This window comes from Oxyura jamaicensis, chromosome 10 (assembly GCF_011077185.1).
Source record: "Oxyura jamaicensis isolate SHBP4307 breed ruddy duck chromosome 10, BPBGC_Ojam_1.0, whole genome shotgun sequence".
NCBI lineage: Eukaryota > Metazoa > Chordata > Aves > Anseriformes > Anatidae > Oxyura > Oxyura jamaicensis.
The window spans coordinates 21,446,282-21,462,553 of record NC_048902.1 but is presented as its reverse complement, the minus strand read 5'-3'; the positions used below and the strand labels follow the sequence as shown (position 1 = coordinate 21,462,553).

Sequence of the window (16,272 nt, the reverse complement as noted above, 5' to 3'; positions counted from 1 at the left end):
GGGGGCGGCGAGGCCGGGCCCGGGGGGCGGCCGGGCCGGGCGGGAGGGCCCGGGGTGGGGGCGGGGCGGGCGCGCGGGGGCTTCCCGGCGGGCCTAACCCCTCCGTCTTTCCAGGTGCGGGCACTGCAAGCGGCTGGCGCCGGAGTACGAGTCGGCGGCGACCCGGCTGAAGGGCATCGTGCCGCTCGTCAAGGTGGGGGCTTGGCCGCGCCGGCTCGAGCCGGGGGGCGCTGACCTGCGGGAGGCTCCCAGACAGACTTTGGTCAAATAAAGGCATCGGTGTTGCAGCCCTCCGGTAGCCTCTGCCCATGCGCGCGCCTGGCCTTCCGTGAGCCCTGCCAGGCTGCTCCTCTTTGAGGGTTGGAGCACCAGGGAGCGGTTGGGAAACTGAAGCCTGTGAGGGCTGTGGCCCGTTCAGTTGGCTTCCAGAATGTGAAAAGGGTGTGTGCCACTGCCTGAGAGAGGGCCCTCCCAGGCTGGGAGGAAGAAACCTCCTGTGAACTGTGTGGTCCTAGTCCAAGAATTAGCATGCTATGTACTCATGGTACTGTCCCGTAACTTACAAAGCAAGGGATGTTGTTCAAGAGTTTTCTGCCAGAAAACTTGCGTAGTTTCGTTAAATCAGGGTCTTCTGTTCCTTTGTGGGAAGTGCTACGGACTCCTGTTTGCTTCGGGCATGGCAGGTACCTTTAGGATTGGTAATGTGTTAAGAATGGTCAATTTCTGTTAAGCCTGACATTGGTTGCAAGAATCTACTCTTTCTCAGATTTTTTTTGCGTGTAGTCATGTCAAACCTACAACTATTTAATCTTTCAATTATTTCCTGAAATATTTTTCTGGGTCTTTTATTATATCTGTGCTGTTACACGCATTACATCTTTCCCTGTTATTGACTTCTCAGGGCTACTCTGTGTAATGAACTCCCCATTGGACCACTTGGTTGGGTGCTAGGCCTGGGTTCTAATCTTCTACATGTGAGTCGCATAGATGCTTCTCAGATCCTCACATTTTGTGTGGAAGGAATCCAGCCTTGGTTAAAAGCATGTGAGAGCTTTCCAGCCATCAAACCTCCAATTTACATATGACGGTGTGGGTAATGGCAAAGCTGCTGTTGTTTGGGTATACGATTTGCTAGGTCGCTGAGCAGCAATATTTCTATCCTTTTAGGTTGACTGTACAGCAAATTCAAACACCTGTAACAAGTACGGAGTCAGTGGATATCCCACCTTGAAGATTTTTCGAGATGGAGAAGAGGCGGGAACCTACGATGGGCCCAGGACAGCAGGTAAGAGCTTGTTAGTCTCAGCATCTTGCTTGCGGAAATAGTGCTGGAAGGCAGGGGCACACTGAATAGGCTTGTATCAGGGATGTTAAATGTATTGATAGATACAAAGAAGAATCCCACCTACATGTATGCATTGCCCCTCCGAGAACTCTTTGTGCTTTGAAAGTCCTAGATGCTTAGCATCCCTTAAAACTCTTTTAAAGCTGAAGGCTTCTAAATTGTCTTTCACCCATAGTACCCTTGATGAGTGCTATGCAGAACATGCTTGAGGGGAAGACCTCATACAGATAACTTCTTGTTATGTGTAACTTGGTAATTAATCTCTGAAGTACTTTTGTACAAGTGAGAGGGCGTTCTGTGTCTGTCTTGATGAGTTTTCTTAGAATGTATTATTACTACCAGTACAGCTTTCTGTAACACCTTATAGGCATACTATGCAGCTCTTAGTATGAGAGCATTGAAAAAAATCATTTTTGTAAGGGCAATGCTCTGAAAAGCTCTGCCTTTCTTAGGTTAGTTTTCAATGTGATGGCATGGAAATTCTTAAGAGAAAGCGCTGATGACAGTCTTTCAATTCATATCGTATTTATCACCTGGCACCAGGTGTGTGGATTTTGCAGAAACAGCTTTTGTTTTAGGAAGCTTGAAAAATGTATTTTAGAACTTTGTATTCATCCCTTTAATTGTTTAATTTTTCTTTTAAGATGGAATTGTCAGTCATCTCAAGAAACAGGCAGGACCTGCTTCAGTGGTTCTCAATTCTGTGGCTGATTTTGAGAAATTCATCGGTGATAAAGATGCTTCTGTAGTGGGTGAGTAGAATCAGTGCAGCGCTGAAATGAGTGGGCATTTGACTCTGGAAAATCTGTTGGGAATATACAGTGAAAGGATGAAAGGTGCTATCAGACTAGCAAGGGAAGTAGCAGCTGGATGTGAGCAAAAAAGTTTTTTGTGGCAAGAGTGAAAAAGCACTGGAACGTGTGTCCAGAGAGGTTTTGAAGCTTTCAGTCTTGGAAATTTTTCAAAAATTGGACAAAGCCCTCAGCACCCTGACCTGTCCTTGAAGCTGGTTCTGCTTTGAGCAAGAGATTGAACTTGGTGACCTCTGGGGATTTGTTCCAACTATTTTTCTTTTGATTCTTTGACCGTCTTGGCACTGTAGTGTTTTTTTAAGCTTGTTCTTTTGGCTGACTGACAAGACGTAGCTTTTATTTTCTAGAAAGTACACTAGGGTGGTATTTGTCAGCATTGTATGGTCTGATCATGGCTTACAAGTGGCAATAGCAGTTTTTCTTTGTCTAGATCAGGTGTCATCATACAAGTGGAACGGAATGAGTATTGATCAGCTGTCCTGAACTTAAGTACCATTGGCTGTTGTTACCACTAGTAGTGTCTCATGTGGTTGCAAATTGAAATCTTAGTGCTCAGAGGACGTTTTTCTTTTAGATGAATGACTGATTCTTGAGTAACTTCCTGCTGATGGAAGGGAGGGAATGTTTCACTAAAAATGGGAGAGAAGCTGTCAAAGACTGGCCTGGACATGCATTGGAGGACTTGATTCAGAAGACATCTTTCAATGCATTGTAAAGATAAATGATGAGAGTTGCACAGTAACTGCTGCTGAGTTGGTTTGGGGTCACCATCTGTCTTTCTGCTGCAGGCTTCTTTGGAGATGCATCTGGTGATGCTTATTCTGAATTCATGAAAGCTGCCAACAACTTAAGAGATAACTACCGTTTTGCACACACCAGTGAGGAGCAATTGGTGCAGAAGTATGAGGAAGATGGAGAGTAAGTTCTTTAATGTAAAGATTTCTTGTTATTGAGACATCTGGAACAAATTCGTGGATTCCAGTTCTTAACTGGATTAAGCTTCTGAACATAGTTTAAGGTATTGTTGCTTTTCCAAATGCCTGTTGTGTGTGCGTGCGTATACATGCGTAGTTTAAATGTCTGGAATTGAGACTTGCAGGATGTGGAGAGTTAGTGTTTGCCTCCAGGTGGGAAATGTCTCAGCAGAGGTGTTTTGCCTCCCCTTGTTCTTTTTAGTTTCTCACTGTAGAAGACTGTGTACTGTCTGAATAATGGAAAACAGCCTGACAGGTAGATGTAATGCAATAGTGCCACCGAGAAACTAGCCAGTCTTCTTGCATCTATGAACATCGAATGGGGGTAGTCACTGGAGATCAGGTTTTTGCTTCCTCTAGCTGTTGCCCTTTGGAAGCCTAGGGACACTTTGAACTAATTAATGATATCTGCTTCCCATCAGGGGTATAGTCTTGTTCCGTCCTTCACGGCTCACGAACAAGTTTGAGGACAGCACTGTCAAGTACACAGAAGACAAAATCACCAGTGGAAAAATCAAGAAATTTATCCAGGAGAACATGTGAGTGTCTCATAACTGCAGAACATAATAGACGCATCTATCTGGAACTGGATTCAGACCTATCAGAATTCATTTTTTCTCTACCTGGTGTTGCTGCTGCTTCCTGTTTAGTTTCCATAAGAGCTGTCTTTCAGGCTCTGTGTCCTTTGGGATATCTCCCTTCTTTCTGGAAATCCTAGCATGGTTGTTGGCATCTACTCTATAATCTAGCAACTATACTTGTATTTAAAAAACAGTAAACTTCCTGAGAAGTATGCCAAATTTGGCCTTAATTAGGTCAGATATGTTAACTGACATTGTGGCTAGAGATGAAGATTTGACTTGGTACATGAATGGGCAAAGTGTTTCTTTCTTGGGTCTTACTGCCTACTGAACATTCTTGGGTGTGAAACAGGAGTGTGCTATATCAAGACAAGATTTTGGACAGTGAAATCAAAGCTGCTAACCTCTTTTTCTTTGATAGCTTTGGCATCTGTCCACACATGACTGAAGACAACAAAGATTTGATCCAGGGGAAGGACTTGCTGGTGGCATACTATGATGTGGACTATGAGAAGAATGCAAAGGGTTCCAACTACTGGCGTAACAGGTACACAGTGGCCAGGGTGGTGTTCATCAGCGTCTCTTATTTGGTCCCTGTGTTAGTGCGGTTCCAGAGTTCCATTTAAAGAGTTTCTTAAATCTGTTCGTATGAGAATTATTCACTCTCAGAAAAATTCCAGGTGGGTTTCTAATCAAAACTACCAAGCTGGCTGCTGCCTGCAGAACCAAAGGCACTTACCATTTGGAACCCCACCATATTTGCTTTTGGATCTCTAGTCCCTTGACCTTAAACTGAAATCTCCTTGGTAAGGTTATATGGTATTCTGTCCTTCTTATTCACCACTGCCTTAGACCTTAGTGATCAAGCTGATGGTTAAAAGATGAAAGCACCTGACATTTACACAGGCTTCATTCAGAATAAACACAAGCTTGCTTGCTTACTCTGCTTCTCAACGCCACTTCTGTAGGACTTACCTATGCTGAATGTATCACTTCACACCACTGAATTCCTTGTCCAGTGTGTGGCTCAACATATGTCATGTGGAAAACAATGTTCCATGGAATCATCTTTGTTTTCAGTTTTGGTTTTTGTTTTTTTTTCCTCTCAGGGTTATGATGATCGCAAAGAAGTTCTTGGATGCTGGCCACAAACTATCATTTGCTGTTGCTAGCCGGAAAACCTTTGGCCATGAGCTGTCAGAATTTGGTCTAGACAGCAGCGTGGGTGAGGCTCCTGTTGTTGCCATCAGAACAGCTAAAGGAGATAAATATGTCATGCAGGAAGAATTCTCGTAAGTTTTTGAACTTAGCAATGTTGCCTCTCTGATAGACTTTTGTCTGGGGGTCTGTGACCAGATCATACTTCATTAGCTTGGAGGAAACAGGAAAACTGGATCTTCCTGATCAAAGAAATGACTGCTGGGTCAAAATATCTTAGTTGTCAGGTGTACTTTCCTACCCTCCAGAGAGCTTCCCAGCCCCCCCCTGTTTTTATACAAAGGTACAGAATTGAATTCAAGTTATTTAATGTCTGGTTAGGAATTAAGATGTATTAAAGGGTATGGGTGGGAATGGTTATACCTTTTTTTTTATTGAAAAAAGGAAGAAACTTAAGGGTGTTGAAAGGCCTAAAACCTTGAATGGGATATGCATCCAGCCTTCTGTCAAAATTCTAGTGGTTTCTGTTGTCCTTGTTCTTGGGTCTTCTAAGTTGGCCCCAGACTGGTGCTTTCAGAGATGCAAGTAGCATCTGTTATGTGGGTGGAAGGAGCTTAATTCAGCCTTGGAAGTTTTTGTCTCTCATCCTGTATGTGTCATGGTGGCTGTAAAATATCACTTTGCTTTCAGCCGTGATGGAAAGGCTCTGGAGAGATTCCTGCAAGATTACTTTGATGGAAATTTAAAAAAGTACCTGAAATCGGAGCCTGTCCCTGAAAGCAATGATGGTCCTGTGAAGGTGAGTGCTGTATCAAGGGTAGCAGCAGCTCCTACTAGTGGCTGGAGAAAGCTTCAGTGGCAGCTTCCAGTCATGTCCCGGTATCCCATACTGTGAATGCTGTGTTGTGGCATCTTGAGAAGCCTATTCTGTGATTAGATGGAAAAAGAATTCACTCCTTTTTATGTTGTAATTTTCTGAGGCAAGGGGGAAATGCAGCTTGCAGTTTTGATTCCATACTGTTCTGTCAGCACAGTAACTGCTGCTTGAGCACACCAGTGATTTGTCCTCCAAGTGTAAGTTCATCACAATTTACGGGGCTTCTACAAAGGCCTGCTGTCTTGACTTGTGCTCCCCCATAGCATAGCTTTTGAGCTGGTCACAACTGCACCGTTCCTAAAGAGTTACGCGTTCATCTCATCAGCTTACGGGAGTGGTATAATTCTTCCTGTACATTCATCCCACTAAATTCTGCCCTGAAAGGAAGTACTCCCATGGTTTGGCCTTATGATGCGCGTGTTAGAAGGGAATGAAGGGCACTGTTCTATGTGTGCATGGGGATGCCCTGGCCAGTCTGGCTAAGCTCATTTTTCAGCTTGGAACTAGTGGAATTAAAAATAAATGATTTTACCATCCTCCTGCAATGTTACCGGGTCCACACCTCACCTGCAGATGGTGCTAGTATCTTATGCCTTTTGCCTGCAAGTTAAAGATGTTACAGCTTGAAGAGCTGTGTGTTTGGTCATTTTGATGCTCCCTGTGTAGGTGTGGTGTGAATCCTGCTGTGGGAGAGCCAGGCTTACTGGGGCATAGTGTATGGAGTATGTCATGTTACCTCACTGTTGACTTAAAAAAAAAATTAACTTGTCTGATCAAACTCTGTCAGGTGGTGGTTGCTGAGAACTTTGATGAAATTGTTAATGCAGAAGACAAAGACGTCCTGATAGAATTTTATGCACCTTGGTGTGGCCATTGCAAGAATCTGGAGCCCAAATACAAAGAACTGGGGGAGAAGGTAGGTCTTAGGACTTTGTTGCAAGTGCAAACTAGAACTTTGCAGTGCTAAACAGTCCTGCAGGTTCTGTCTGTCTAGCCTTTATAATAATGGCATAATTATGCCTTCTTGAGGACTTTGCTTGGCATTGCCTGTGAATGCACAAGTATATTAGCAGGATCTGGAGCATGGTAGCAACCACGCTGTTGGGTTAACTTGCTCTTTTTGTTCTTCCAAGTAAATATTCCGTGATTCAGTGACTGTCCTCAGTTGGCAAAGTTCCTTTTTTAGGTCCTTTCCCTCTGAATGATTAAAGTCTCTTGTCTGGTGAAAGATAACACTGCCCTGTACGTTTTCAGTAGTGGAGTAAATACAGCTATTTTCTCAGGTCTGACCAGTGTTTTCCTATTTGAGTGTCAGGCACCTTTCCTACATCTAAAAGACTGAAGCTAGGCAGTTTCTCTGGGGTCAGCATTCCCCAGAAGTTATACCAGACAAATCCAGCAGGTACCTTTGGGAGTTGTATGCTGCATACAGCTGAATGATGAGGGACTTTCTTCTTTGTGCCCCTGTTGAGGCAGAAGAAAACTGCATAGAAATTTGCTGCTTTTTGTGTAGAGTGTGTACTGTCCTCTTACATCACTGTCTTTGCTGATTGCGTAGTTCCTGGTGTTAATTACTATGGATTGGTTATTAATATGCTCTCTTACTAACAGCTCAGTAAAGACCCCAATATTGTCATTGCCAAAATGGATGCTACAGCCAACGATGTGCCTTCTCCATATGAAGTCAGAGGGTAGGTATTATTGCCATTATAGCACTGCATCAGTGGACCAGTTCTGGCTTCTGTCTCTGACCAGCAATCCCTACAGAAGAGCTGAAAGTGTCTCCTGGGGTGGATGGGAGCGCAGGGGCAATTGGCATACAACTGTTAGGCATTTACTTAGTGTGAAGAAGTCATGTGGGGAAAAAGACTCCATGCATCTGTCACTCTCCTCTGGGGTTCTGGTGTCCTGGCCGTGCTTAAAGGCCTGTCTCACTGAACCCCTTGCTCTGCTTTTGAATTTACTATGATTCTGGTCTCAGCAGTGTAAGAACATCACTGGAGTTGCTTTTATGAAAACTGTTTAGCTTGCAAAACTGGCCATAGTTGTGCTCAGCCAGCTGTGCAGACAGGACCAGGCTTTTGGAGGTCATACCTTCTGGCATAAGAGCTGGTGAAGCTGTTGCCATGCTAAACCAGAGCAATGCAGGGTGCAAGTTCCCTCAGTTAGTGTTGGCCTGATAGTCTGGAATGACAGAGCCTGAAGAAAATAGCACATCCTGAGCTCAGACATCTATTCTATTTCCCCAGCTTTCCCACCATTTATTTTGCTCCAGCTGGCAAGAAGCAGAATCCAAAGAAGTATGAGGTGAGTGTTTTGCTTCTCCTGGGGCTTTGTAAAAAAGATAAAGTAGAATCCAAGTGTCCAAATAACTCAGAGTCTCTCTGGAGTTGTGCCTGGCACTCTGTCCTGTTACCCTGGGAACACACCTGGTGGTACCTGCTGGGAATGTTCTGTTGCATACTGCAGACTCACGGGGGAGAGCTCTACTTACAGTTGCTTTGGTCTCCTGCCTGGCACCTGAACACCACCCCCCACACACACAGCAAAGGGAAGTCCACAGGGAGATCAGCCTCTGCCTTACTGTCTTGTGTTTCCTGCAGGGTGGCAGAGAAGTGAGTGACTTCATCAGCTACTTGAAGCGGGAGGCAACCAGCACTCCTGTGCTGCAGGAGGAAGATAAAACCAAGAAATCCAAGAAGAAAGCAAAGGAGGATTTGTAAAGTACCCACTCACCATCTTGTCAGGATGAGCTCTGTGTGAATTGGGGAAGCACTGGGCAGACTGGGGCCAGTTCTGGGTTGTGAAGAGCCAGTGACCATGTGGGCTGAGGGGCCCCAGCTGCTGTATCTAGTTCTGTTTAATTTCCTGCCGTCTCTTAGCTGCACTGTTGTGGGGCTCCCCAGACTGGTTTGTTTTGTGGTTTGGGAGGGGGTGGGAGTAGGGTTATTTTCTAATTTTTTTTGTACATTTGGAGAAGTGAAACAATAAAATGACCCCCTTAAACCAAAGTGTCTCTGTCATATGGAGATCTCAAACATAACATCAGGCTGCTGCTGCTCTCTAGTCAGCACCTTCCTACTGTGAGTCTAGTTTACTTCAGTGAGCCTTTAGGCTCAGCCTTTAGACTGTCTCTTTGTCCAGATATGAGGTTGTCCCAGAGTATAGTAGCAGCAACTGCCCCAATGGGTCCTGCTTCAGGTGCTGCAGCTGTGCAGATTTGGGGTTCAGGGACCCTGTTTATAAATGCTTTTGCTGTCTGCATGTTGCCTGGTAGGGTAGTAATGCTGCTCTGGTGACTTCAGAGGTACATAGTACTTAATGGGACTGCTGGATCTAGACATGCAGACTTACAGAGCAGTATGTCATCAGGTTTGATCAGCAGCGTACCAGCAGCAGCATTAAGCTTCTAAATTTTGCAAAATTAGTTGAGTGTAGGGGAGGAGCACTAGTAACAACATATTCTTCCCAAACACAGGTAAAGCCAGTGATGGTGTTTTTAACATCCAGTAGGCTTGTTGAAGATCTGTTGTCTGTACTTTGTGTGTGGTTAGGACAGTTAATTAAGACCACTTAATTGTAAGATTTTTTTATTATTTTTTTTTTTTGGTAGAAAACAGACTGTAGCAATACCTTCCTCCAGGAGAGGAATGCAATCCTATTCTCCAGTCAGATGGTGTGGGCTGTGACTGACCATTTTGGTACAAGCAGTCCTAACTTCCTCTGTCCCATAATGTGCTGATTGGAAAGGTCAGGAGTGCTGTGGTGGGTAAACAAAGATAGGCTGTTGCCCTGGATATGAGTTTCTCAGGATGAGTGTGGATTGGAACAAGGAACAGCAGACTTATGAGGTACTACCATGGTGCAGCAGTTACCATGGTAAGAACTAGTGCTTTCTTTGTGGTTTCCTCCCCCACACTTCCAAAAGGCAGTGTACCAGTTTTTTATTGCTGCTGAAATCTTCCAGGTACAGTAGATCATACAACACTTAGCACATAGTTTTCTGGCTATAGCAGCTATGCAGTATCAATTCTGAAATACAAGAATTTCTATTACATCAGTATATTAAACCATATCTACCTTCTCTAATATGCTGCTGGCTGCCAAGTGGTCTGTGCCCCAGGTAGCAACTACCCTAGGCCTGTAGGACATTCTTCAACATCACCTTTAGTCTAATGCATTTTTGGGGACCTAATTCCTCCAACCATTCCTCCAACCTTCCTGTTCCAGGAAGAACAGGTCCTGAGAAGAAAAAAAAAAAAAAAAAAAAAGGAAAGGAATCCCAGCAGTGGTGTGCCTAGGAGTTTCCTCTTCCTTCGAACTGTAGAATCAGACTTTTGATGTGGGAGAGCTTCTGGTGCAGGTATTCACAGCGGTTCTTCTCCTGCTGGTAACTAGGATAACTCTGAAAGGAAAACAAAAAAAGAAGAACAAAGAAAGAAAACCACACACAAAGATCAGCTCCTGGAGGGACCCCAGTACCTGTTGGGCACACAGCCTTACCTTCTTGAAGTGGCTGTATTCATACAAAATCTTAGCTTCAAGTGCCTGAAAGCCAAAAGCAGGAGATGAGCAGAAACAGCACAGCTGTGTCACCCATGGCCCAGGTCTACTGCTTGCCTTGCGCTCCTCTGTTCCTTGCTTCAATGTCTTCATTCTAGCTCCCAGTTGAATGAATTTCTGGCTCACACTACCAATGCGAGTGTGCAGATAGCGGTACTCAGCGTAGTCTGCACTGAACGCTGCCTCGTAAGATCTGCATTGCTCTGCTGAGCGGATGGTATGGTATTTTCTGCCACAACGAGGAGAAAAGGCTTGTTTTCCCTGTGTCTTCAAGAGCGCTGCAGTAGAGCCCTTGCTGGTGGCAGGGCAGGGGCCTGGCCATGCTATGTTGTCTTGCCAATGCCCTCAGCATGAGCGGCAGTGAGCACACATGGCTGTTACACTGCTGTGCCTGGGACCTGGCTTGCAGCCTTTGCTGCTGCCACCACTGGAGGCTGGGCAGGCAGTTTGGTCTCAGCCTGTCCAATGCTCTGGGGCTGGGCCAAATTGCCCATCATCAGGATGATGGTGTGTGGTAGGTAGTGGCAAACTCAGGGTGGTGATACGATGCTGTGATAGCTAATACCAAACTCTCTTACCGCAAGTAATCTGGGATCTCTGCTAAGGAGGAACTGCTGGGCTGGGACCTGTTGTCTGACAAGGAGAAGACGAGTGAGGATTAAAGCCCTCCCAGAGCCTTCTTCTCCCACTCAGCCAGAACCTGTCCAGCACTCTGTCCCAAACCAAACTGGCAGCTGCGTGGCTCTGCTGGGCATGGGAGCCATGAGGCTGGGCAGCACATCCAGGCATGCACCATCCCTGTGTTCACCTTGGCTCTGGAGCCAAAACCTCTCTGCTTACCAGAAGTCCTGTTTTTGGGCCAGCCACCTCCCTCCCAACGGACCCTAGGGTCTAGTTCTGCAACACAAGCTGGCCAGGCCCTGGCCATGCTCCCCCCACCTCTGGGTGCAGAGCAGCGCTGCTCAGGGCATGGGGCGCCCTCCTCCTGGTCATTGTCCGCCTCTTCTCTGCTCTCCCCCTGTTCTGCACCCTGCAGCTCCCTGGTGTCACTACTCGGGGGCAGAGGCCCAGCCTGCTGCTGGCCCCGTGCTCCTGGCTGCCTCGTGCCAAATGTCCGCAGGCAGCTCCGGTGCCTCTTGCTGACTCTTGGGTTGGAGAAATCCAGCAGTGCCAGGCGCTTCTGAAAGAAAACTCGCTCTGCCTCATGCCTGTCCCAGACCCCTGCTCCAGCAGTTGGTGCTGCATGCTTCTGCCAGCTTCAGCCCAGGGCTGCGACATCCCTTGCTTCATGTCACAGCCCTGGCCTGGCACACCCCAGCCACTGGGCTGTGTCTGTGAGCCAAGAGCTGCAGCAGGGCCAGCCCCTGCTGCCACACAGGGCACAGGGCTCGCTGGGACACAAGGCAGGAGCAGAACCCAGAGCCCTGGGGTGGCTGGGCTTCATGGGAAGGGGACACAGTGAGGAAGCAGTTGGATGCCTTCGGGAAGCAGACACCCAGCCAGGCCCTCTCCCCCTGCGAACCTGCGAGCTTTCTGCTGCCGGCGTCCACAAACACTTACCACTCCCAGATGGTTTCCACCAGCACCCAGAGGGGAGCCACACTCCAGCGGTTGCTGCAGAGGCACCAGGAAGGACCGGGCTGTGGGGCCGTGGGGCTGACTGCTGGAGCACAAGAAGGGGGGTGACCAGAGACTTAGGCTGGGGTAGCAAGCGCCTTCGGATGCCTGGTGCCAGGGCAGCAGAAGGGTGGATCCAGCTGTGCCTGGAGGGTGCTGAGCACCTGGCATCATGTGCAGTGTGCCCAAGGCAAGACCCCAGCAGCAAATGTGCAACTGCAGCCCCCTGCTCCTTGCACCTCACCCTGGTCCCCCGGTTCTACCTGTGCTGCAGCAGGGCAACCTGCCGACGCTCCTGGGCAGTGTATCCTGGCCAGTCCTCCTGCACCCGCCCCACCAGCGACTGCTTCAGGCGGTAGCAGCACTCTATGGGATCCAGGTCTGCCACCTGCACAGGGAGAGCAGCACGTGTGTGTCCCACAGTGCTCACACGCCAGAGTTGAGCTGCCCCAGTGCCCCTCACCTCCTCCAGTGCAGCCAGCAGCCCTGCCCAGTCGGGCCGGCCTGCCTGCGTCCCCGCCAGCCGCTGCAGGAGCTCATGCTTGCGGTGAGGCCGCAGGGCCAGGAGCTGAACCAGGCTTTGGGCAGCGGCCCTGGGACTGGCTGCTGTTCGCCAATGGTTCTTGCCCTCGCGGATGTGACAGAGGGAGCTCTGCTGCAGCACACTGACAGTGCCGCTGACCGTGCCTGCCTTCTCGGGAGCCGTGACACCTTTGCCTGCAGACACATCTGGAGAAAGCAGTGTCAGCACCTGGCAGAATCACACCAGGTTTCCTCCCCCATCACACCCAGTGCAGCCCCTGTGCCCCCAGCCAGTGGTGCCCACCCCACTGTGGGTGACAGGACAGGAAAATGGTACCACACTCAGAGTGCCACTGCTGGCTCCTGCTACCTGGTTTGGCCCAACACCCCCAGACTTGCAGAGTTGTTGCCCCTGGCCATGGCAAGCAGCTGCCAAGTCCCAGAGCCAGCAGGTCCCAGGGGAGGCAGCACCCCTCTCCTGGGGGGACAGCAGGGGCCCTGCAGCCATCACGCCCTAGTGGTTTGCCAACATGCAGGTGTGGGCCTCAGTGTGGCCTCAGCCTGAGAGGCAGCAAAGGCTCAGCACCCCCTGCAGCACCCTGCTCACCATAGCCAGGCACAGCCACATCTGGCTCAGTGACTGCTCTGCTCCAGGGCTCCTTAGATTGGGACACACGCTCCTGCAGCATTGAGTAGGTGCCCTCTGAGGCACAGACTGTGATTTTCTCCTGGATGCTGCCCACGCTGTCCAGCCAGCTCTGACCTAGTCTGAAAGAAGACAACACCTCCCACCAGCCAAGCCCAGCCCATGTGCCCTATCCCATGCAAAGCCCAGAGAAGACCTTGCAAGGCGGGCACCCCAAGAGAGGAGGTAGCCTGTCCCCAGAGAGGCCCTGTCTCCAAGGCTGCTGCTGCCCCAGCATGCTGAATGCCCCTACAGGGACTGTGGGCTGAGGATGCTGTGAACAATGAGAGGCTGTTGGGGATTTTCAGCCCACAAATGTCCTGGGCTGCCACTGGGGACTGTGAGCAGGATAGGACATGACTGGGGTATGAACAGTGATGGGAGGTACTGCTCACGGGCAGTGTTTCACCCATGGGTGTCTGCAGCACTGTCAGCAGTGCCAGGGCTGGGGCTGATGCCGTACTGCTGGCACAGGTCGAGTGCAGAGGTGACCAGGAGAGTGGGGGAGGGTTGGCTCGGGGGGGGGGTACAAGCGAGCAACCCACAGCCCACCAGACCCTCGGCTTGGCGGCGGGGGGCTCACCGGGGCGCTGCCAGCCGCACACACTCGAAGCTGGCCTGCGGCTCGTCTCGGCTGCAGCGGGAGAGGAAGAAGGCAAAGAGCCGCGGACATGTCCCAGGGCCTCCCGGCACCGTCAGGCACTACCGGCGGGGACCGGCTGTCAGGGCCGCACCCCCCCGAGCCCCTCCATCCCGCGGGGAGAGGCGGCTCCATCCCGCGGCGCCGCCCCGGCTCGCACCAGCGCCACCGGCACCGTCCCGCGGAGACCGTCCCGGAGCGCTCCGAGCCTTCCCCTGGCCCCCGACGGCCCGGGTGCCGCGTCCCATCTCGTCCCCCCTCTTTCCCCGGTGCCCCGATCCACTCACCCCAGGCCACACCGAGCGCCCCGGTCCCCCCGAGTCCTCCCCAGCCGCCGTCCCCAGCCCCACTCACCCCCTGGCTCCCCTGGAAGGCGATCGCGGGCCCCGGCGCCCCCTGCAACATCGCGGGACGCCGTGAGTTCAGCACAGTGCGGTTCCCCCGCATCCCCCGGCCCGCCCCGGTCCCACCTGCCGCTGCTGGCAGCCGCGCAGCGCCCGCGCCGCCGCCTCCGAGAGCCGCACGTGCAGGAGGCTGAGCCGCGGGCCCCGCCCGCAGCCCCGGTACCGGAGCCGCCCGCGCAGCTCCGTCCGCGCCCGCGGCATGGCCCCGAGTGCGGGACCGCGCCGGGCGGCACCGGGGCGGGGCGACACCGGGGCGGGGAGGGGCGGCTCCGGGGCGGGGCAGCCGGTCCCGGGATGGTCCCGGTGGGACCCCGGCGTCAGAGCTCGACCTGAGCCGGCTATTTTTGCCGGCGGCTCGCAAAGCCCTGCCGTCACCGCTAATCCCCTTAGCGGCTTCCGGGCATTAGGTAACGGCGCGGCGGGATGCGTTCGTGGGCGCTCCCGGCTCCGGGCTGCCCGGGGCAGTCGCGGGGCGGCGGGGCCGGAGGCGGCGCGCCCGGAACGGGCTGGGGGCTGCGGGAGCCCGCCGCCGAGCCCCAGGGAGCGAGGGCCCGCCTGGGCCGAGGCCGGGTCACAGCTGCGGGGGGAAAGCGGGGCCGGGGGCTGGCATGCAGGGACCCTCTGCAGGCGGCGGCTCCCCAGAGCGGGAGGCGGGGTCCGGCGAGCGGCCGCGGGGGCCAGGCCGGGGCAGGAGGGTCCGGTTCCGCATGCCCCACACCACCATCGCGGTGCCGTCGGGCCGCGAGGAGGAGCAGCTCTTCTATCGGCGGCTGGACGGACTCGCGGCGCTGGGCCCCGCCGGTTTCACGCCGCTCTTCGCCGCCGAGGGCTGGAGCGACCTGACGGGTGAGTCCCCTGGCACCGGGAGCCGGGGCCGGGAGCCTCGGGCCGGGGCGGCGGCGCCCGGGGGTTGGCTCTCACGGGCCGCCTCCCGCAGAGGACCGGCTGCTGCGGAAGCGCGTGGTGCGGGACGGGCAGGGCGGCCCGCCGCCGCGGCCGGGCCAGGAGGTGTCGGTAAAGGTGCTGGGGGCCCTGGAGGACGGCGGCCTGGTGGAGCGGGACCCGCGGCTCAGCTTCGTGCCGGGCCAGGGCGACGTCGTGCAGGTCTGCTCCGGCGGGGGCGCGGGGCTCGGGGCCGGCGCCCGGCGATGCCAGCCCGTGCCGTGTGTCCGCAGGCGCTGGAGTTGGGCGTTCCCACCATGCAGCCCGGAGAGGTGTCCTTCTTCCTCGCAGCCTTCCCCTACGGCTACGGCCGCGCGGGCAGGTGGGGCCGGGCGCGGGGGGAGGCGCGGCCGGGCGGCGCAGGGGGCAGCCGGTGCTCTGCCCGCAGGGAGCCCGACGTGCCGCCCGAGGCGCCGCTGCTCTTTGAGGTGACGCTGCTGGAGGTGCGCGACGGCCCGGACCCGCGGCGGCTGCCGCCCGCCGCCCGCCTCCGCCTGGGCGCGCAGAAGCGGGAGCGGGGAAACGTCCACTTTGCGCGGGGCGACTTCGCGGCGGCGCTGCGCTCCTACCGCCTGGCGCTGCGGGCCCTCGACGGCGCCGGTGAGCCAGGCCGGGCGGGACGGGCCACGGCGGGGCGGGGCGGGGCGGGGCTGCTGACCGCCATGCCCCCCGCAGCCCCGGCCGAGCCGCAGGAGGAAGAGGAGCTGCGGGAGCAGCGCGTCAAGTGCCTCAACAACTGCGCGGCGGCGGCGCGGCGGCTGCAGCGCGGCGGGGAGGCGCTGGCGGCTTGCGAGGCAGCGCTGCGCATCAGCCCGGACAACGGCAAGGCGCTGCTCCGGCGGGGCCAGGTGCGCCCCGCGCCGCCCCGCGCCGTCGCGCCTGGCCGCCAGCGCCCGCCGCCATCCCCGTCTCTCCCGTCCCGCAGCTGCTGACAGAGCAGGGCCGCGACGAGGAGGCCGCGCTCGTCCTGCGCAGAGCGCTGGAGCTGGACCCGGCCAGCAAGGTGCGGGCGGGGGGGGGGGGGGGGGGGGCGGCGAAGCCGCTCCCGCGCCACCCCGCTGCAGCCCGGCCGCCTCCCCCCGCAGGCCGTCCACGCCGAGCTCGCCCGCCTGGTGAAGCGCCGCGCCCGGCCCGCGGCCCGCGCCGGCCCCG

General features: G+C 53.5%; 3 protein-coding genes across 7 annotated transcripts in view; 2 read left to right on the top strand and 1 right to left on the bottom strand.

Annotated features, from left to right (window-relative positions):
- Positions 1–8,726, top strand: part of PDIA3 (protein disulfide isomerase family A member 3) — a 28,518-nt gene extending 19,792 nt beyond the window's left edge. Inside the window, exons 2-13 of the mRNA XM_035335960.1 lie at positions 96–193; positions 1,168–1,285; positions 1,990–2,097; positions 2,946–3,075; positions 3,554–3,670; positions 4,134–4,259; positions 4,822–5,004; positions 5,561–5,669; positions 6,535–6,663; positions 7,359–7,438; positions 7,997–8,054; positions 8,351–8,726. Coding sequence (XP_035191851.1) covers positions 96–193; positions 1,168–1,285; positions 1,990–2,097; positions 2,946–3,075; positions 3,554–3,670; positions 4,134–4,259; positions 4,822–5,004; positions 5,561–5,669; positions 6,535–6,663; positions 7,359–7,438; positions 7,997–8,054; positions 8,351–8,470 — 1,376 coding nt within the window. The 3' untranslated portion in view covers positions 8,471–8,726. The remainder of the gene's footprint in view (positions 1–95; positions 194–1,167; positions 1,286–1,989; positions 2,098–2,945; positions 3,076–3,553; positions 3,671–4,133; positions 4,260–4,821; positions 5,005–5,560; positions 5,670–6,534; positions 6,664–7,358; positions 7,439–7,996; positions 8,055–8,350) is intronic.
- On the bottom strand, positions 8,602–15,721 carry ELL3 (elongation factor for RNA polymerase II 3). Of its 5 annotated transcripts, none has more exons than XM_035335764.1 (12): positions 14,245–15,721; positions 14,129–14,170; positions 13,718–13,836; positions 13,057–13,217; positions 12,391–12,644; positions 12,191–12,315; positions 11,871–11,973; positions 11,250–11,490; positions 10,889–10,943; positions 10,368–10,539; positions 10,251–10,295; positions 8,602–10,152 (listed from the first exon to the last, which is right to left on the bottom strand). In XM_035335764.1, exons 1-12 carry the CDS (start codon positions 14,377–14,379, stop codon positions 10,045–10,047), a joined length of 1,560 nt encoding a protein of 519 aa, XP_035191655.1. In that variant the 5' UTR covers positions 14,380–15,721; the 3' UTR covers positions 8,602–10,044. The 5 variants fall into 5 exon arrangements, with proteins under 5 accessions (XP_035191655.1, XP_035191657.1, XP_035191656.1 ...); XM_035335766.1 differs by having other exon boundaries at positions 11,250–11,487; XM_035335765.1 differs by having other exon boundaries at positions 11,871–11,970.
- The window catches only part of LOC118172202 (peptidyl-prolyl cis-trans isomerase FKBP8-like), a 4,585-nt gene continuing 3,099 nt past the window's right edge, over positions 14,787–16,272 (top strand). The window contains exons 1-6 of the mRNA XM_035335959.1: positions 14,787–15,024; positions 15,116–15,282; positions 15,354–15,442; positions 15,509–15,968; positions 16,046–16,123; positions 16,206–16,266. Of these exons, the coding sequence (XP_035191850.1) occupies positions 14,787–15,024; positions 15,116–15,282; positions 15,354–15,442; positions 15,509–15,968; positions 16,046–16,123; positions 16,206–16,266 (1,093 nt within the window). The remainder of the gene's footprint in view (positions 15,025–15,115; positions 15,283–15,353; positions 15,443–15,508; positions 15,969–16,045; positions 16,124–16,205; positions 16,267–16,272) is intronic.

Coding starts and splice junctions, on each gene's coding strand:
- ELL3 (XM_035335764.1), bottom strand. CDS start 14,379: ATGCCGCGGGCGCGGACGGAGCTGCGCGGGCGGCTCCGGTACCGGGGC. Junction 13,837..14,128: donor CCTTCCAGGGGAGCCAGGGG/GTGAGTGGGGCT, acceptor CCCCGCCGGTAG/TGCCTGACGGTGCCGGGAGG. Junction 12,316..12,390: donor TGCTGGCTGCACTGGAGGAG/GTGAGGGGCACT, acceptor CTCCCTGTGCAG/GTGGCAGACCTGGATCCCAT.